The sequence below is a fragment of the Diprion similis genome, chromosome 12, assembly GCF_021155765.1.
Source record: "Diprion similis isolate iyDipSimi1 chromosome 12, iyDipSimi1.1, whole genome shotgun sequence".
In the NCBI taxonomy this organism is placed as follows: domain Eukaryota; kingdom Metazoa; phylum Arthropoda; class Insecta; order Hymenoptera; family Diprionidae; genus Diprion; species Diprion similis.
The window spans coordinates 5,457,774-5,479,851 of NC_060116.1; the positions used below are offsets into that span (position 1 = coordinate 5,457,774).

The following is a 22,078-nucleotide window of genomic DNA, read 5'->3' on the forward strand; positions in this document are numbered from 1 at the left end:
ACCACATCCTTTTCATACCATAATCTGATATTAGACAAGGATGTATACAGGAAGAAATAGCTGCTGCATCGGCTGCTTGTACATTTTTAATCTTCTCACATAAGCAGTCACTTGTGAGACATTCACTTTAGATTTATGGATCTATTGTATATCCATTTCTAATTCCAGATGACTTGTTGCAGGCACAGCATTGGATGGCTACATTAATTTGCCAATTCAATTGAAATTTTTTTTTTCTGTAAACCGTTTATAGTCGAATCATAGCTCCTGAAAACTTTCTCAACTAAATATTGCATTAAACATTTCCATTTTTTAAATGTAAGGAACAACGATATGGGGTTAAATTATTCAATCATTTCATCAAATACAATAGAGTGTACGGAGAAAAAAAATAAAAAAAAGGGTATAAAGTTGGTAAAGAATTCGTCAGGCGTTTGTGATACTTTCAAGTTTTCAATACAGGGTTGAGTTTTTCACTTCATTACCAAATTAGTCTCTTGCAAAACAAATGACTATTTGAGCAAATTTGCAAGAGATCCAGTTTACAGTGAAATATATCCTATGCAACAATGTAAGGAGCAAACTCAAATATTTAACAATATGAAAAAGTTCTACATGTGATCCACGTTTTTGTTTCAATTTATTTGTTTTCCATTATGAAACGTATTAATATTATTATAGTTTATAATTCAAAGTTTAATCTGGATCTGTTGCAGTGGTACGAAAAGTTGGGTAATATTCATATTTTGTAACCAAAAATGAGGGAATAATTTATTAGACTGATTTTGTTTATTATACAATGTTACAAGGCTAGCCTACATTCCTTTACATCCTAGCTTTGTTGTTCTTTTTTATGATTGCTGATCATGATGGAAAATGCATCACTGCTCCAATGTGGAGAAGATGTTTTGATTAGGAGTAATACAGAAGACTAACTTGTTTATAGGTGGATAATAAAAATATGCATACGTATGGGATATTTAACGAGAACCCACTCAAACTTCAGCATCCAATGTTTTTCATTTTCTAAAAAAATTCAACCGGCATAGTAGGGCCAAAATAAGACTTGATATTTTGCAGTAAATCTTAATTGTCATGTTCTATATACGTTTATGTGTGGAAGAAATGATAGATTGCATACAATTTTGAGTCACGTGTTAACTGTGATTACATGTTCATTAACGTTCCATGTATATTTCAGTAGGCATTGTAGAATTCTGCAAAATTGTTAGATCCGCAAATGCAACAATCATACTAATTAATGGTCAAAACAATTGATGCAACAAAAATTTCTGTTACAAGAAACGAAATCTATTTTGAACTTATTTCCAATGTGAAGTTACCAGAGAAAAATTTTTGAAATCTGATTATATGTTTTACAAAACTAAGTAATTTTTTCAATGTGTAAACTGTATTTGGCACATAAGAGACGTTTACATTTGATCAAAGTTTTTAAGTAAACTACTGTATGATGCAATTGTTTCTCTAAAATGCAACATTGGATTTTCAAACAACAAATTAAAGTATCTTGAAACCTGCACTATAAACATTTAAGTTGGTCAACCGTATTAACCTGTGGCACCAAAATTGGTTTATGCTTTTTTCTTCTATGAAGCTTATATATTATACCTACGTAATGCCTAGTCGTCCATATATTTATATTAAATACCGTTAATGTATGACACTTCATAAAAACCGTTAATATTCATATTTGTTATTTTTCAAGTATAAAAATCGGTCGTCTTTAAAATATCAACCGTTGAATTCACGGTACTTGGATAAGCAAGTTGCATAATATTAATTGAAAGCCATAATTGTTAATCAGCTCTCATATGTATCTTATTAAATTGTTTTACCTCAAAAAGTGTCATACATTATTGAGTGGGTACTGTTATGTTTTTTCTTCCTCTTTTTTTTCTTCAATATACATTATTCACCCGTTGAATATAATAATATATTTTTTGTGTTCTAGTTATCTAAATATATATATATATGTGTGTGTGTGTGTGTGTGTCTGTGTATATATATATAATTTATGTATACTTTATCCTAATCCTTGTGTAGAAATAACTCTTTTTATTGTATTTGTATATTTTATGCGGCACTGCTATTTGGTTGGCTGTCTGTTAAAATATGTATAATATGGTATAAAAGAAAAAAAGTCATACAAATGCTTTAAATTCATGAAAAGTGCCCGGTTTACTTAACGAGTCGTGCATTAAACGTGAATTCTGCGATACGGATATTCAACTTTTGACGTGATTGTAGAACACTTGTGTCGCACATCCTTGAGATTTAAACACAACAGAGACATCAATAACACTTCACTAGCCGAGACTAGTGTGAATAACTAGGAATGGTGCATGCAATTACAGGTGTTGTCAGTCATGTTACATATGTTCACGGTCCGTTTTGAAAGTCTTCGGAAACTGATCTAGTACAAATAATTACGTCCGCTACAGTGTACACTTTGGCTTCATTGATAAATTTCGTGGGGAGTAAACAGTTATGTACCTATGGAGTAAAATTACGAAAACTAGATTCCTATTTACATGAAGATCTTATCAATTACAAGTTTCATTTATACTTTTTACATCAATTATCTAAGAATTGCTTCTTTGGTATTTTGTTGTTACGTATTAGAGTATAGAAGAATCATCAGTATAGAAGAAAAAAATTACACATTTATACATGTATACCCGTATAGCATATATATTTTCCAAATTTTTAATGCGTTTAGTTTAAATCTTTTTTTTATGGTTTGATTAATTTGATAAGGTGAATTTCTTTTGTGAGAATTTACTTTTATAATTTAGTTTTTATATATACATATATATATTATATGTATGCGTGTTTTATAATAGTTTTATAACGCATAACGTAGATCGCGGAGTGAATATTTAAACTGAATTCAAACTTTCGTAATTTCTTCTGTGACTCCACAAGGGTATTATAGAACTCAATGGGGAAAAACACGTGGATACTAAGGAATGCAGAGAATTATTAGTACCTATACTGTCAGAACAAGCAGATGTTTTTCATGGCGAAAGTATGCAAGGGCTTTTTGTAAACAAAGTCTATGTAACTATTATTCATATGTGGAAGGTAATATATTTGCAACATAGCTCAGCTAGACTGCTTATTTGATGAGTGCAGGGAAGTAGTACTTTCAATACCATTATCTTACATCTGATATTATTTTTGATTTTTAAAAATTCATCAAATTCATAAGATATAATGAATCATAAGCAGTCCACGAGTGATACCGTGTTTGAACGCAATAGTTGTTACATGTGTTAAAGGATACGTGCAATAACAAATAGGAAGAATGAAAATAAAACAAATGTATGCCAACAGCAACTTTGATTTGTGATATTATATTGGTTTATCGATTAACATAAACACACATGTTTCGGCTAGTAAAAATGACAATTACAATATTTCATGAAATAGTCAAACAAATATTTTTCAACAGCGAACCATCAAGCGCCGTGCATGGAATTTATTTAGTTCTATTTCACAAACTGATTTTTTTTTTTTTTTTGATTAAAACAAATGCAACAGCCAGCATCATGGCTTTTCGTTTTACTTCTAGGCTTAAGAATAAATTATGGATACAGTGTTGTTTTTTTGTTTTCGTTTTTTTTTTTTCTTCACTTTGTTTTTAGATTCATCCCTATACAAATGAACAGAGGATATGCATTTCTGTGCAATGTTCCCATGTTAACCATTCTAGGAATTAATTTTTGATACATTAAATTATTCATCTCTCTGCGCTCGGCGATCTTTGACATGGCTGCACGTCTCTTATTATTTCATTGATAAATTGTTATCAAAAATTACACTTTCCGATTTCCTTACACGATAAAAAGGAATATAAAATTAATTACTAACACGCTGTTTGTTATTAGGTGTTTCTAAATAATAACAAATGATAAATTAATAAAATATATTAAATCATGATCAAATGGTTTTTGAAAATGAAAGAATGTTTTGGTATGACGGTCTTTCAAATGGTTTCTTTGCTTTTTTCTTTTTTTAAGCTTTTTGTTTTTTTTTTTCCTTTCGATTGGAAATAACTTATAACCTAGGTCCAATATATTAGATATTAAATAATCATCATCAATAATATATTAATTTTAAATAATATAATTTTTAACAAAACACCTACTGCTAACAACGTAAATGGTTAATTAATGTTCATGATTTTCCATTTGGAATTTATTGTTTATCGCAATAATTGTTCTATATCACTGCTTAGCTGATATTTAAATTACTGAAGAATTCCGAACGCCTAATTCAATTCTTAGGTATGTAAACACCGATGCCAAAGAAATATTACAACTCAATTACAAAAGTACTGATTCAGGTTGTATGCAAGATCATTTTTAATCGTTAGTAAAATCTAATTACGATGCAAACTTTGTCCGCAAATTATAGTGTTTTGACACTTTCTAGATCCAGATGTAATATTTGCTCGTAAGATTAAGATTATATATTTTTGAAATCACCATGCATTCGTTTTAAAGTACTTTGAAATCTGTTATACGTACACAATTTAAATTCACACAGAATCGTTTTCTAAAACTTCCGTAATGGGAAAGTTGTTTTCAGTAAAAAAAGAAAAGGAAAACATTTGTTACTTCTCTTTTTTACCGCTTTTCGGTAAAATAATATTATCTTTGCATCACATTAGCATCTAGATCTGAAGGCATCGACTGTGATTGAAATAACATTTTGAAATACTTTGATGTTTCTTGCGTACACTATTCGCTAATGCAGAATAATTTCAAGCCTTAAACCAATGAGAACATATACTTAGAGAATGGAAGTCTCTTGTAACGTGTTAGGGCTAAACTATTAGATATCCTTAGCTTACCTGGGTAGAGGCTTATTTCTATTTTCGCTAAATGGTCGTATTTGCGTTTGATTCCCATCTGAAACTGCTCGAAGGTTTATAAAAGTTCTTTTACCGTAAATAATGGAATCATTCGCCTCTTTCAAAAATATATTGTAAACGTGTAAATACTATTTCGCAAAAAATATAAATATTCTCTCTATAAAATTATGAAATTTTCTAAAAATGTCTGTTACAGTAATTAATACAGAGCGGCATCAGTGATGAAATAATAGACATTTAAGGTATGAAAAGCAGAAAATATCATTCGATGAAAGAATATTGTGTAATCATCCTGCAATCTCAATAATATCGTATTGTTCGTGTGCCAATAATAGCAGATTAATTCAATGTGTCTCCTCTGGCAGAATTATAATCATATTTACAAATGAGAAAGCTGGATTTGAGACACTGATGTAATTGTTGAAGCTTAGGTATTCGTTTAGTTGAAGAATAAGCGGGGTTGTATAATGGAACTTTTTTCAACGAATTTTCCGAAATTATTATCGCATCGACACGTCCTTTGATACGAGCTTGCGTAGAAGATGTATTCAGAAAATACCATTTCACTCCTTCAGAAAGAGAGAAAGATGAAACGATCGTGGACGTTATGTGACTGCATTTACTATTTGCAAATGTGTATACAAATATATCACAATACGTTGATTAACCTTAATGATGTAATTATTTCATCATTGCAGACTCTCTGGCCTTAAAACTTGCCTATAACAATAAGTGATAAGAGACCTGCGTGCAGTTTTACACGGTTCACAAATTTTTTCTTTGTTATCTTTCTTTTGTGCATTTCATTTGTTCCTATTCACTTTGCTCCACAAAAACTAGAATCATCCAGGATTCTTGACCAATTTTTTACCACGATAGTCGTAAACTCGTCGACAAAATAACACAATGTCTGCAGGCACTGGTAATGGCGGTAACCGGCTAACTCTTGGATACAACTGATCTCCGCGTGGTACAATTAGACCAGGTGATTCCAGCCCTTCTTGTAATCTTCGTAAATCTTTGCGGTATCTGAGCATAAAAAATAATTATATTTTAATTATTAGGATACAAATTTTCGTCATTGACATACGTATAAAGTTGCAAAAATATATTTTTATCATATGATACGTTTCATGAGATTGTTTCGCGACTAACTTTGTTTTCTCATTTCTCTTACCGGCAATATTCATTGAATGTTAGGACATAGCACTTGTCTTCTATGCAAGCAACGCTGTTTGCATCTCTATGTCTCGATGCGAATACTTCATCCTCTGTATCACATTGCGTTCGCCCCTGTTCCGTGTGCTCGGGTCGATAGTACCACAGCAAGGAAAACATCATTTCACCTGTGTAAAAAATCTGTCGTGTAGGATATTTGCATATTCAAACTGGTGAAATCAAATCGAAGTCGATTACTTGCTCTTTATTTAATAATGTAGATAGTGTTAGTGATCGAGTTTTTCATAAATTGATCTATTAATCCTTTGAATAATTGATCTATTTTATTTACCATCATGTGGATTCTCCCAGAGCGCGGCAATCTTTGCCACATATGGTAGATCTGCTTTCCGTACGCCGCTCTTAAGCAGGACACAATCTCGAGGTTTCAGGACATCGCCGCTTACGTGCTTCATGCTCGCATAGCAGCGTCGAAATGCTAATTCCTCATTCTGAAACAATTTCATGTAAAAACTTATGATATTCGTCGTTCAAATTGGGCATAAAAATTTTTAGATAAAAAGTAAACAGCAATTGTCATAATAGTACAGCCAACAACTGTAACAAACTAGTGAATTTATTAGTTGGTATTTTATAATTGAGAAAATTCATAACACTTACAGTGTACTATAAAAACGTTGGCAAGGAATTTAGGGAATTGTGACTTACAATTATTTCGCGACTGATTGATTTGGCTTAAATTGATAGTTTGTTTTTCGAGGAAACTTTAGGCTTACCGTCAAGTAAACCTTAGCCTCGTATGGTTCTCCTTCCCAACTCCAACCATTGCTCCATTTGGGTTTTAAACTCGGTCTTCTAATGAGTGCTAAATTTTCTTCAACAGCTAGGGTTTCCTCAGACTTGACACATGCCTTTTTGTTGATAGACTTCTTCGAGCTCTTACGCCTATTTTTTATTAGCGTTGGTTTCCTGATATCAGTATGCGTTGATACACTGTGGCAGGTCAAATCGCTTACTTTGGCTTTAGCAATAGTTTCACTTTGCTTTAATATTTCTGACGTCAATTTTGAATCCTCTGCTAAAGACTTAGTGTCTTCAATTTTGGTTTTAGTGTTGAGAATTTTCGTTTTGACTTTAGTTTTAGGCTTAGCATCTTGTAACTTGAGTTTTGATTCTCGAGACCGTCCATTTGTTGCTTCACATTGGATCTTGTATTGACTATTCTTTATTTCAGATATCTCAACCAAACTGATTTTACCCGGCACTGTTTTAGGCAAGTTTGTTTTTTTCCCAACCTTTTTCAACGTTGATAACAAGTTTGCAACTTTCTTCCGCTCGGTTGGTTCACTGATTTTGCAATTCTTTTCATTCTTCTTCGTTATTTTTAAACCTTGTTCAATTACGCTGTTTATCGTCTCCATTATTGAAGTTTCACTTGCATTTTGCTTAATGCTAGGAATGCCGAGATTATTCGGCAGTTTTAAAGTCTTGGTTTTCTTTACTGCAGGTTCGCACTGGCTTGCCAATTCGGATTTTCGTTTTTTGTTTTGCGTCTCTTTCCTGGTGTACTTTTTCTTCTGAACATTTTCTGTCGACTGAATTGTCTCATTGCTTAATAGTGGTAATTTTGAATTTTGAGCACTATTAGCTAAATCTCTAACTGAACCAACTGACAAAGTCCTTTTATTAATTTTACGCTTCTTCTTATTGTCAGACAGACTATCAAGGGATAACTTACGCTTTGTTACTTTTTGACACTTTGGTTGTTCTTGAATATCAACAAGTTTATCAGAAATTTCTTTCTCCTCTACTGTTTCTTGGACCGTCGACTCATAATCTGGTTTTTTCCAGTTGTCATTTTCAATCAAAACAACATCATTTAATTCCTCTTTAACACTATCGCCTTCCAACTTGTCATCGATTAACAGGATTCCAGAATCTTTATCCATATCCAAAACAGCCATCTGTCCCTTAACGCACTGTTCGCATTTTATTTCACATTTATAACCAGATTCACATTTGACGTTGCAATTTGCTTCACAAGGTATATCATCACTCACCTTCTCACTACAAGATTCACATTTAACATTGTTATTCTCTTGTTTAAAGTTTGGTAATTTATTATTGGTACATTGCACGGTTGTTGGCAACTTTTCATTAGGCGATAAAGTTTCAGTCTTCACTTCGCATGTCGTCGATGTGCAGGCATGTTTTTGGCAGTTGCATTGTGACAACTTGTTGTTCTGACAACTCTTCTCATCCTGTAACATGAAAACGGAATATATTTAAATTATTCAAAGAATAATTATTTCAAATATAGTTTAGTATACTATAGTATATTTAACTAGAATAAAATACAAGTTCACAGTACAATATTGTTGTACTGATATATTAACAACTAGAAAAAGCCACAATTTACCTTTGCTCTACAATCCTGATTCTGTGTGTGATTGTGACCACCGTTTTGATTGTGCTGCGGAGGGGGTGGCGGTTGATTCAGCGTGAGATTACAATGATTGTTGATTTGGACGCGATCTGTGTCCCAGGCATTGGCACCATGGGGGGGCGCCAGTCCAGCTAGGCCCCTAGCAGGTGACGGGGGCCCTACCAAAGCACTGGGCGGCAATGACAGACCGGGCCCTGAGCCCACTGGCGCCCCCTTACCATTACCAATAAGGGGCCCAGTATCCACGTTTTTTGGACACGACTGCATCGGGCACGGGCAACCTTGAAAGGCTGCGTCTGTGAAAATTTGTTTATTAGAGTATCAGACGAGTCCTTTGAGTTTACGATAGCTAAAACTTTAGGGGAGACTGCGGTGAAAGAATGTTTTTTCTTTTTATTATTACTAAAAAGATATTTAAAAATAAAACCTCTTTCTTCAAGATTTACTTTGTGGTAGTATGTGAATCCAAGAAAATTTTTTATCTATGATGGAAGCGTATAATACACGAGGAAGATTTTCTCTGCGCCGTGGTCAAAAATTGCCTTGTGCATAAACTTTCATTGCAGAGAATTGAATGTTTTTGTCAGGAGGTGCAGACTAGAGCAAAGCGGAAAACATGTCATTTTCGAAATTGTTCTTTCATACTCAATGATAAGTTGTGCTTTGAAATCCTGAAAGCTCACCCCGAAAAATTTTTTTTATGAGATTTAATAAGTCTTCAAGTTCCTCAATGACCATTAAATCTAACCACTCTGATTAATAATAGTAAAAAATGAATAATAAAAATAATATTTCACTTCACTTCACAAAAATGTTAATTTGCTAGGAATTTTTTTGATTTGCATTACGAACGAAAAAAAGAATAACGTGTTTGAGGAAATAAACTTGGTATCTATAATTTCGATTTTGGAATATAATATCAAATTTGGCACACTTGAAACTTACACGTTGATGCGTAGCGGCATAATTAAATAAGCTAAAAAGATCGAATTTTTTCAAAAAGATTCCAACATAGGTCTGATCTAAAAATTGGTGTCTTAATGTACAATTAGTAAACGAATACAACCATATTCTTCGTAGAATTTAAAAATTAGCAGGTGATGGCTAAACGTAATGTCAAAAAATTCAACCAATGAAATTGACGGCCACATGATTATGTAAAAAAAAATTTATATTACATCACTTTGAAGGGTATTTCATGTCATTTCCAATGCCTCGATTATCCTCATTACTATTGAAGATACGGCCATTAGAAGGAGAGTGTGTTTGCCAAATTTGAAGTTTGAAATTATGTTCTAAAATCCAAAATATCGATACTAGATTTTCTCGTCAAACATATATCTCGTATTTTTTTCGTAGAATATATCAACAAAATTTCAGGCAAATTCAAAATGACAATGTTTCAAAAATCTTGGGTCTGACGTGGAATGACTCGCATGTGAAGATTAGTAACTTTCGGAGTTTTGACCCGCAGTCGAAAAGTGAATTTCCTTTTGATTCAATCCCATTTTCCACTATTTGTCTCAATTGTGCAGCAGATATTTTTCTTTGTTTATTCATTAGAATACCACATTTCGAATGTCGATACTTACGATCTACGAAAGGTCTTCCTTGGGGGTGCATGTATGCTGGATTTCCAGGGGCTGGAGGGGGCGGTGGTGGCGGTGGATAGCCGCCGTAATATGGAGGTGGAGGATATTCTGCAGGTGGTGGTGGAGGTGGTTGATACTCGACCACTCCTGGTCCACCTCCGCCACCAGAACCTCCACCACCAGGGCCACCTGATTCTTGGTACCCATAGTACTGGCTGAAAAATAAACGATAAATTATATTTAAGGATATTTATCTCTGAACTTAAATCCTTATGGGTACAAAGAAGCTAATGTCAATTCACCATTTGTATTGTTGTGATGATATTCTATTTCAATATTCGAGCAAGTGTGACTTGCTTATCAACAAAATACTTTTTCTAAGGAGTCTCTTAGCTTGGAATAATTTCTATTATTGCTACTTGCTTATTGTGTCGAGGAATCAAAAAATATCCGAAAAGTATAGATCCGTATGTATCCATATAGTTACAAGCATCAACCGTTCATATTTTTACTGAATATGCGTAATAGAATTTGTGAATGATGAACGTTGCCTCATTAAACGTTTTGCAATCTTCAATCACTATTATTACTCATTCCACTCGATTTTTTCAATTAATTATTCATGGAAGACGAATTATGGAATTGTTTGTACTCTGAATCAGTAGATAAAAAATCCGTCGTACAGTTTCAAATTTTCCTTGACTATAAAGTACGCGCGTCGAATATGTTCGTAACGGTAATATAACGGTAAATTTTTGGGTGAACTCGACATTATGCAACTTAATTAGAATTGTCTGAAATTCGGTAAACTGTGATATATTGTTAACGCATAATTATATGTTGATAACTCTACTATCTTAAAGTTGTTCCAGAGTTAAAATACGAAAATTTTTCTTTCAGAGTTTTTGTCAAGAATCAAATCATCCCTGAAAATTCTTGCATTTATTATGTATATTTATTATCACGAAATTTATTGAAAAATTAATTTAGGTCCTCAAATTTTATTTTCGCAAATCCGACTTTGAATCATTCATCCATTTTGAACATATCATCATTTTTATTTTTATTTTTCGGAATCTTGTTATTAAAATGATCCAAAAAGTAGTAAACCGATCAAAGCCAAAATCGAATCAGTTCTAAGTTTGCAAAAGCCGCGTAAATTGAGATCAAATGATGAAATTCGATAAATCGTTCTCGAGATATCGTCGGACAAAAAAATTGATCACATGCATACATATTACATACATACATACATACTGAGGCACCTATCCGAAAATGATCGGATGGTGATTCTCTGGATCTTGAAACGTCGAGATCTAGTGAAAACTCAACTATTCATTTTCGAGGTGATTATACAATAACTTCCGTGTTTCTCCGATGAGACAGAAACAGCAAGTTAAAAATATCACGATACAGCTGATAGCTCGACGATTTTTAAGTACCTTTGGTTTTTGATTTTTTTGACCTAACTGTACGTACATACGTATGTACAGTAATGTTTATTAAACGTCTTGGGCTCCCGGCTAACTTGTTTTCGGTTAGAAATAAAGTGCGTGTTCGATTCTACACGAATTACGTGACAATGACTTCCAATCTCTCACATCGACTGCATCGCCAGTCATTGTCACATCATTCGTATAGAATCAAAGTCGCATTTTGTTTCCAAAGGTATCAATGAAAATTACTCTACAACACGCGAGCCTACCTATAAATTAAAAAAACAACCCTGTTACTCACCGTCTGTAAGTTGGGGCGTACTTGTAATAAGGCGGTGGATGAGAATGCGGATGCGAGTACGTTGGCGGGTAACAAAGTTCTTGATATTGCGGTGGGGTGCCGTAGTACTGAGGACAATACGTCCTGTAGAAGCTTCCGCCACCTATAAAAGAGTAGATTTGAAATTCAGCTGCATAAAAATTGTTTTTTTTTTTTCACCACTATCCCCACTGCTCATCAAAAGTTATCGTATTATCCTATGACACACTTCTCTCAAAACTATATATAATACATATACAGATAGGTATGATGTATGTAAATACCTGCGCCACCGCTCGTCGTACCGCCGGAAGTAGTTGAAGTCGCTACCAGGTCATCGGAACCCTCGGAGTTCTGTGGTGGCGTAGGGGTTGGTTCTGGTGGAGGACCCTTGACCGGAGGCAGCGTTGGAGGATGCTGTATCAGTGGTCCAGCCGGCTGATAATATCCTGTAACGCAAAAACGATATCGTTCGATATTAATAACGTGAGATTTTTTAACCAGAAAAAATTTTTTGGCTAAACTTTGTAACTGCTGGGCAGATGGGAATTTGATGGGATTTTGTTATATTCTACTTAGAGGTGCCAAGAAATTATTGCGAAATGGGCATAGGTATCCGCGATGGGGTTTCGATTTTGTTAAAATTGCAAGAAATTGTGTAGCACACGTAAAGCTTTATTGTTATCACAGCAGTCAATGCAATTTGTGAATTTTTTCTAGGTAATCGTGTGACACTAATCTGTTTGGATATAGTTTACTACATATGTTTTTTTAGTTGAATAAAGTCTTATGGTTGCATCAATTTTGTTGCAAGGATCGAATGAAAATATCGTACGAATGACTTATATTTTAAAAAGTATGGAAATACATTTATTGTTGGTGTTCTTGTTGCAGTTATAAATACTCCTTTTTATTGTTTACTCACAAGGGGAGGGTAAGATGCGTGCATCATCGATTCGATCCATCTTTATTACACGTGTAGTAGGTCATGACCAGAAGTATAACAGGTACGAGTAATTTTAATTTTCATTACTGATCAATTGATAATTAATTCGATTAATTTCTCGGAAACGGCTAAGAAGTGCACGATACTACTCGCACGTGTTATACTTCTGGTCATAAACTACACGTGTAATAAAGATGGATCGAATCGGTGATGCACGCATCATAGCCTCTCCTTGTCAGAAGCAAATTTTTTTCTTTGTTTTGTTATTCCAGTAAAAAATGAAAATAGTTTATGGCCGTAAGTTAGCTACAACTGAATAATGCGATTTCAAGTTGCAAAAAAAATAAAAAATAAAAAGGCGCACTGTATAATTGATTATTATTAGTAGGTTATACTGTGCGAGTGATTAACCGAACACTAGTAGAAATTCTTTTCGTTATCACTTCGTTTTCGAGGACTATGTTTATCGTTGTTATGATTTTTTTTCCGCAAACCTGCACTTAACAATATAATAGTAATAATCCGTGTAATCTGGGAAAAGCTTGAATGTGGAAATATTTTATATTTTTATTATCTAGACCCCTGGATGATACACCTAAAAATCGGAAGCTTCCTTTTTACGATCTTTACTCGGACAATTATATAGAGGATAAAGTTTGTAACATTGGAAAATTTGGCCACTGCAACAATTCAATGTTATTAGGGTGTAAAAAAATTTCGATTTCAATAAAACGTGACAAACATTGCTTACAATTTGTCGCTTAAGTAGTAATTTGATGTGTTTTAACGTTACGAACTTCAACCTCATCAATCATATGGAATTCATATGCTGTATATATGTATTAACCCTTGTAAGCGAAAAATTCGCCAATAAATTTACGCGTGTAGGTAAGAATTTGATTTTGTTGAAAGGGATATTTTTCTTTTCTTGAATCTCAAGTTTTACCTTAAAAATGTCGAATTCTTTACTTTTATCATTTCCAAAAATCTGTATATTACACGTACCAGGTATTCTCTACCTTGTAGCTTATAAAACTCCTTTTTCGATTTACATTCATTCATTCATAATTCTGCACTGTAATTTTGCATAACAGGCCAATCAATGGATATACGGATATGTGTATATTACATATATGAAAATGAGAAAGTAGTTTTTTTTAAATTATGGAAGCGTTGAAATATCGCTCTGTATATGAAATGATGATTTATTATTTCGATAAAAAACAAAAAAAAAAAAAACACAACTCGTTTGCAATGTATGCTTCAGATATGTTAATATACATATATATTGTAAATTACGTATATAACGTATGGCCACGTTTGTAAATAATGCCCCGAGATGTTGGCATTATATTACTGCAGTGTATTCCGTTAACTCGTTATGCATATACAATACAGGTATACACATATGTATATCGTATATATGTATGTATAACAGATAATCAATCAGATCCTAGCATACAAACTGAACTTTTACTTTTTCCAAGGCATCCTACGCATGCGATCCACGGGAAGGTGTAGGGGGGGCATTGGAATAAAAAAAAATTTCAAAATAATAATGATAATAATAATAAAAAATCATCAATTTCTTTGCTCTGTGTAACGAAGCTGTGAGTTCGACAAAGAGATCGTTAATATTCAGCGGTAACATCGCGCCGTGTAGCAGCAGAGGTGATTGTCCCCGTTTTGATCTCGCCCCGCTATCGTAGCGGAATTATAAACCGTATTGAAGAGACAGTGCAGAGTTAATGCAAAATAACGACGACGATGTAAATAGAAAAAAAAACGGAAATAGAAGAATAGAAAAATTGATTGTAATATAAGTGCACTAATAGAATTTGCACCTTCTAAAATACACTTAAAAACCATTTGCCTGTATGTGTAAGAATTTAGGGTGTCTATTATGGTTTTCAAAATAAATTAGAAAACTGTATAATATTATTAGTGGAATTTTTTTCATTTCATGAAATTTTTACGACATTATAGCGTATTTTTTTTCAAAGGATTATTTAATTCTTCTATTATATATGTACAGTGAAAAGCGTTGTCTATATAGTTAGTGAGATGCCATTTGCTCGAGTAATTTCTAATTGTTACCAACAGTTTAAAATATTTTTGTATCTATTTCCGTTTTCGAATTTTAGAACTTTTGCAATACGTACTAGTGTTTCATTTTTTTTTTCTCTCAAACTCTTGAAAGAAAAAGAAAAAATGTTCTTCTTCGTGTTGGGTAAAATTGTAAAAATCGATCAATACTATATATATATATATATAACTGTTCTGCTAGTCCATGAATGAGAAAATAATATCTCCCATGTAAACTTGTATCAATGTTTAATAATCTCAAAAAAATATTCAATTACCCTGCACCATTCATTTACCGCTGTTGTAACCATGTATATCACACTTAGCTATGTACGTCCGCAGATTCGGTGATCTCGCAGTTTCGCTTGCCTCGGTTTAACGGTTTCTTTCTCTGCAATAGAGATTTTCGCCAAAGATTCTACTCCCCCCCAACCTCTATCCGACGCGTATGCTGTTCTTTTAACTCTAACTACAGTGTGCAGGGAATGAGAGAGAAGAAATCATTTTACGAACAATATCGCGAGAGACGAGATCGGAGGGGGCTTGAAGAATTTGCGATTGGTTCACCATCACGTTCCTGGTTCTTATAATACTGTTTGTATGGGCTTCTGTTTCAGGGTTGATTCGATCAGGGTTAGACATCCGACACGGGAGCCGAGCGTTGGAAAAGTCAAGGAACGGTAAGGAGTCAAGGAACTCCGTCCTTTTAGGCATCCACCGATCTTGGGACGATGGCGAACCTCCACCATGCGGATATTACATCGCTGATGGTCGGCCGGTTCGCGGTCTAGAGTGTTAGTTCCTGTTTTCGGTCTGTGACCTGGTCAAGTCCCGCTCCGCACTGCTTGGACGGATGACGTCAGACACAGTCAGCCCGAGGTGAACGCACCGTTTTTGTGTACGACTTGTTTACGCTTCTTAACGGAGCTAGAACGTAGCATCGTTACGCCTTGAAAAAAACCACCACCGAATAAGTAACAATTACTATTTTCTAAGATGCTATTTGCCAACGAGTTTTCAGCCAGTTTCGATCCCATTACCTTCTTGCCAAGTCCTCATTTTTCTTTGTCAAACTGTAGGTAGCAACCAGAGTTAGCAGGTTTTTTTTTTAAGGTACTTGCATTTGGAAGAACTTAAGCACGTCCATCAGTTTCGTTTTGGGCTTTGGTTTTATAATTTTTTTTAAAGAGAGAAATTTTAAAAGATGGTGGATAATTTTTCAAGATTTTTTTAAATACTTTATTTTGACATTGAAAGAATATTTGAGAAATTTCATCCCCCGCTGCATAAATTCCAACTCGAAAACGTAAGTTTGTGATATTAACCCTGACTTTGAATTGTGTCACTTAAGTGCAGTGCACTTAGGCGTGGAGTGGAGATTGGAGAGAAAACTTGATTGATTAATTCTCTTGGCGCGAGGTGCTGCTGCAACCTTCAGCACAACATACCCCCACTCCCCTCTAGTCAACTGATAACTGGCAAAGTTGTAGGTGCAACTTCAAGTTACCGGATTCTTTGAACCGTAAATTGAACGGTTGTAGCCGACGTGCAGAGTATACAGAGTAATTTTTTTTAATTGCCTCAGGCGAATATCTCGAAAACTAGAAAGATAGACGTGAAAAAGTTTTTGAATTGTCTTGAAACCCGCTATCAGTTCATCCAAGTCAAAATACGTGTTCCTTGTGTAAAATCACAAAGTAGTAGAAAGAAATTCTACGGATTTTGTATCAAACTTTTTCCTCATATTTCGAGATAGAAAAAGACCACCCTGTATAGCATGGTTTTTTTTTCAAAGGCTGTTTGCGCAACAGTTCAAAGGAAGATCGATTGAAGGGGATAAAGACACTGGAGCTTGGAATGCAACTGGATTTGCGTTACTTCGGTAAAAAACGGTCGACTACTGGACTTTGGCCGTTACACATTATATGAAGGTATGCACAGAACTGCGCGGCTTTGCTAATCGTGAGCGTGACGTTACTTTGCATATGACATGTAGTTTGCTTTGTTACATTTTGTTTGTTTCGAGATTCGCATCAGTCAATTATGCGATTATGACGGTTTTAACTGGCGAATCAATCACAATTTTGAAAGCAAGGAATTAAGGGTGTTATTTTGGGAAAATACAAATCGGTAGACACTTGACGAGGAAATCCATTTCCAATGAAGCGTTGAGCTTTTACGATATATGCGTAATATGCAAAAAGTATGGTTGCCTACGATAACGATTAGGTACGACGGGGGAGAAAATTTCGTTCGAACTTATCCTCGGTTGAAAATGCTATTTCCACGGCTGGCTAACATTTGCGTTCCTCCTTGACCTTCCTGCTCCGAACGGGAATAGAAAAGGTATTTTTAGATCTCGTTCAAAAGTCGCTTTTCAACAGAGTACGCGCCGTATCACATCTTAAGTCTTGATCCCAGGATTCGAAGGGAATTCCGAGCGTCCTCCCTCACGCTTTTAAAACTTCAAATGATACGTCCAGAATTATCTTATTACCCTTTACGAAATCGGTACGAGAAGTAGTTAGACGCAATAGTGGAATCAGAGATGCGTACAATTATTGTGCCAGATTTTTTTATCTGCACCGATACATGACATAACAGGTGAATATCATCAGCCTGATTTTAAACGATCGTCACGCTTGCAAGATCGTATCAAAATGCAAAGTTCATATTACCATGCGCGAAGTTGCAGTCGATGTGTGTATCTATATGTCAAGAGAAATCGGATTTCGGTTACCCGAAGAAAATGAAACTAAACACACGTTTGGCCTAGACCGTCGTCGTCGTCTTTAATTTCTAGAGAGTTTTAGAGAAGCGAGACACGTGCAGGCTTATCGGCACTTTGTTGTTCAATCGAAAAACATCAGTACATAGCGACATCCGACGTAGTTAGGTGAACACTAATCTCTTGAGAAAAAAATTATACATTTATATTATCCTCGCGTTTTGGGCTGCGGATAGAAACTTTGAATCTTAGAGATTTCGTGAGTTATAGTAGACATATATTGTACGATGTAGCTACATTCACGTATTACGGATCCAGAACTTGAAAAACGCTTGATGGTATTAGGTGGAACGAAAATGGCTTTTCACGGGCAGTCAAAAGCAAGCTGTAACCGAATTTTATTACTCCTTACAGGGAAAGACCCTACCAGAATCTAGTCTGTGAATTTTATATACGACCTTCGCTCAATAAAGTCTTCGCAATGCGATTATGTATCTACATGCATATACGTTATTTTTCAAAGGACGTAAAATCCTGGTCTAGATTATACATTTTCGTCAACGGGACATTTCAGAATCGAAATTGTATTGTAAAAGTTGAAACAGAGGATAAAAAATAAGAATCACTCTCTTATGTGTTTCAATTAATTCGAAAAAGAAACGACGATGTATGTACGAAATTAATTTCAATTTATTCGTTACAGTTTCAGCAATAATAAATTGTGGTCGAATAAAGAAGAATGAACAACTTGTAAACGTTCATTTTCGTACAAGTATAATCACTCTAAAACATAATCATAATCGTAATACGAACAAAATTGATGTCCAATAAAATATAATTGATAAAATTTCGGATAAATCATCGTTGTGTGGTTAATATTTTCAGATCATACGGTGATCACAGCATCATGGAAGTCGCGGGCGAATCTTTTCTGGAGAAGTAAATCGCATCTCGTACACGGCGTCGCGGTCGAAATCTAGCGCACGATACCGTCAGGCCTTCCCCGTTATTATCCAGGTTGCAGGCTGCTGATGCGGAGTCCGCACACCATGCATAAGTTGGTAGTACGATGTACAGGCAGAAGGCTGGCAGGCAGGCAAGGCAGGCAGGCAGGCAACAGGATAGGGACGGCCAACGGCAACAAGGCGGTAAGAATAATATTGCGACCTGGTTTTCGCCATTGGCGTCACCTCCCAGCCGACTAACCTTAATAGCCAATGCTCGTTGGTGCCCAATAATCCACGCCTACACGTCAGTTACACCAGTTTGTCGTCACCAGGCCAGTAGTCTTCCCTTTTCCCAATTTCCAATTCCCAAAGTCCCCGAGTCCCAGAGTTACAGTAGCTCTCCGCTTGCGGCTAACTTGTTTGGGGTCGGAAACAAAATGCGAGTTAGATTCTATACGAATGATGTGACAATGACTGGCGGCGAAGCGGCTGAGGTGAGAAAATGGATGCATTATCACGTATCTATATCGCATTTTGTTTCGGGCTGAAAACAAGCTAGCCCTGAAGGACAAAATTTTGGATGTCCCAACGAAGTGGTAGAAATTTTTAGGTTAAAGGTTACTCGACGTCTTTTCTCCTTTCTTTTCCCGCTTCTCTTTAACGTTTTTTTTTTCTCACGCAGGCATGCGAATCGTACCGAGAGCTTTATAAAGGGGGAAAGATTACATTCTCTCGCGCCATGTTGGCGTTTTTGAGGTTCGTTGGATCTCTCCTGCCATCTCTTAATAAAGGTCGAGCCTAATTAATGTGTCTCCTTTTTACTCGATTCTCTTATCTGTTAGATGCATCTTATTCGCAGTCTGCTATTCACTCAAGATAATTCTCTCTTTACGTACACGTGCAAGCACTTAATTGATTAGCGATGTGGTTGATGCATTCTGCTAATTGCGGTTAGTGTAACTTTATATAGGGGATGATTAACTTTTTACTCTAGGTATGTAATCAGATTGCGAGGGGTCGTGATTCGATCTTGAAAAGCGCATTTTTTTCTACTCGGTGAAAAGCTCAATCGAAAGCTCAGTTTTATCTGCAACGTGTATACGGCACACAATCAATTCGACCCATCTCCTCCGACATGACGTGAATAGTGGCGGAGCATTTCAGACTTGCAAAGCTTTGCAGTTTTTCATGGTAAAAGTTTTCATCAAAGGTTGTCTTCTATTTTAAAGAATTATATCGATATCGGATTGCGGTTAATGGTAGTCTGCTGCGGATATCTATCAAAAATATTACTTACGGGAGAGTGAATGTCTCATGTGATTCCTGAAAAAATTTCTACACAATCACGTGTAAAACGTGCAGTTTTATAATGTATAATCTAAGTCCGTTATGCATAATATGTGTACCGAATCGATGTGGAAATACAAACTTACGAATATTGTACGAAAAGAAAAATGTTGAATCTTTTTCGAAATTCGGAAAATTCTTCAAGCTTTGCAAATCCAAGTGAAATTCACGCAATCAAACGAGTAACAATCACTAGCTGCTGAAGATGTTCATCGTTTAAGGTGCGATTATCCTGTTTGGTCTTTATCGGGGTAATTGAAGTCCAATACTTTCCAAATCACGAGACGTAATCAATATATCGTCGACCATATGTAACGAAAGAAAATTGAATTGCTTACACATCTCTTGCCTGTACCATCAGCACTCATTACACCGCATAGATCACGTATAAGAGGGACTGCGTGACATACGAAATTACATCGTAATTGGTCTATTGCTCACGCTCGTGTAAAATACATTAGGTAGGTAGGTACTTGCAGACATATAATTCGACCTCGCGATTCAGGAAGGATTCGGCTTCTCCCGTGTATTACCGAGAGGAGGGAAATCCTCGAATCTTTATCTTGGTTTGTCTACTTGATTGCTTCTCGCAACCGACGTCCAATGGTGCAGTAACAGTATAGTAATAGTAATGGTGATCGTGGTGTCGGGGTGGATTTATTCCTGAAAGGTTCACTCGTCGTTTACGTGAGCGCAATGATTAAAGAGTTGCTTACATACACACATCGCCATACATCGCCACACATCCACGTCATGTATAAAGACTGCGAAGTGTCCCGTGTACGATGCAGGCTTTACCACTTTCCCCGGTGAAATGCCAACAGGTTGAGCAGTACGTGAGATGAAATTATCGCGGCAGTGCACAGCGTGCGTGTAGCACCACGGAGATCGCTCTTATATACATAATATGTATATGTATATGTATATGTATATGTATATGGACAAACGAGTGTACCCTACGTCTCCTCGCAAGTCTCGACGATATAACGTTTCTGTGTACCCCTACTTATGTGCCATGCTTACATACATGATCGAAGTACGTCGACGACCACGATTCGCGATTGCCCAATTGAGCGGAGGCCAACTTTGGACCACAATGTTATGTATATGTTCGATTTTGGCGAGGTGAAATTGGTTCTCGTGTCGTTTGAGATCGGTCCGCAAGGTCGGTACCGATTAATTCATTTTATTCTGTAACTTTTGTACGAATCGCCGATACATTATTCATGGAAAAAATGACAAAAGTTTTAGGACATCGATCCGGATATGTCGTTCGCAATCACTTGCACCATGATTAATTTCAGAATCAAAACTACACTGCATACGCGTAGGTATATTCGCGTGGGGTAGGTACTCGAATTGTTTTATACTGTTATTCGGTATTCATAGAAGGTACCGTTTATAATAATCTTTGACAATCATTGTCATCGACCGATCACATCTTAAGATGCAACTATTAATCGACACGTACGGACCGAATATGAAAAAGACTTTAATATTACCTGAGAATCGCGTTTGGTAGTATAAAAAATGTCTGTAAGTTTGAGCCCAAAAGAAAAGTTCAAGAAAATTTGCCAACATTTTAACCCTGTTCTTGAAACCAATATTACAAACTGTTACTAGAATGTTCGAAGTATGTTTTTTTTTACAATCCATGCGACTAATGAAGAACGAATAACCTGTTGCATAAAAAGAAATAATAAAAGCGAGGTTAAATTGTAATCATGGGCACGTGTATCAGTTATATTACACACTTTCTGCGGTATTAATTATTTAGATTAAGATTATCTTGATCCGGTTGCGATACGAGTTATCGGTATAACTTCCCAAAGAGTATAAATGAGACAATGAAATTTCCCAAGATATTACGTATATATATAGACGAATGCTATAAAGTGACATCAGGCGTTTATAATATACTTGCGAAAATAATTTAAATTCGATTGTAGCATATAACTTATACCTTTTACATTTTACATTTTGGTTTTCTCAATTAATATGATATCCGTTCATATTATATATATACGACGTCTTGAAGCTGGCTTGAAGTATGATTTAAACGAACGGTAATCAATCACTTGGTAATATTCGAAGAGCTATAGGCTATGCAGCGCGGTGAAGGTGTTAATAAGTGTTTTTATACGGCGACGTAT

General features: G+C 35.3%; 1 protein-coding gene across 1 annotated transcript in view; it reads right to left on the reverse strand.

Moving 5' to 3' along the window:
* Positions 1-3,364: 3,364 nt before the first annotated feature.
* The window catches only part of LOC124413473, an 81,279-nt gene continuing 62,565 nt past the window's right edge, over positions 3,365-22,078 (reverse strand). The window contains exons 5-12 of the mRNA XM_046894065.1: positions 12,157-12,321; positions 11,855-11,996; positions 10,118-10,332; positions 8,499-8,821; positions 6,856-8,340; positions 6,411-6,570; positions 6,078-6,246; positions 3,365-5,929 (exon numbers count right to left, since the gene is read on the reverse strand). Of these exons, the coding sequence (XP_046750021.1) occupies positions 5,743-5,929; positions 6,078-6,246; positions 6,411-6,570; positions 6,856-8,340; positions 8,499-8,821; positions 10,118-10,332; positions 11,855-11,996; positions 12,157-12,321 (2,846 nt within the window). The 3' untranslated portion in view covers positions 3,365-5,742. The remainder of the gene's footprint in view (positions 5,930-6,077; positions 6,247-6,410; positions 6,571-6,855; positions 8,341-8,498; positions 8,822-10,117; positions 10,333-11,854; positions 11,997-12,156; positions 12,322-22,078) is intronic.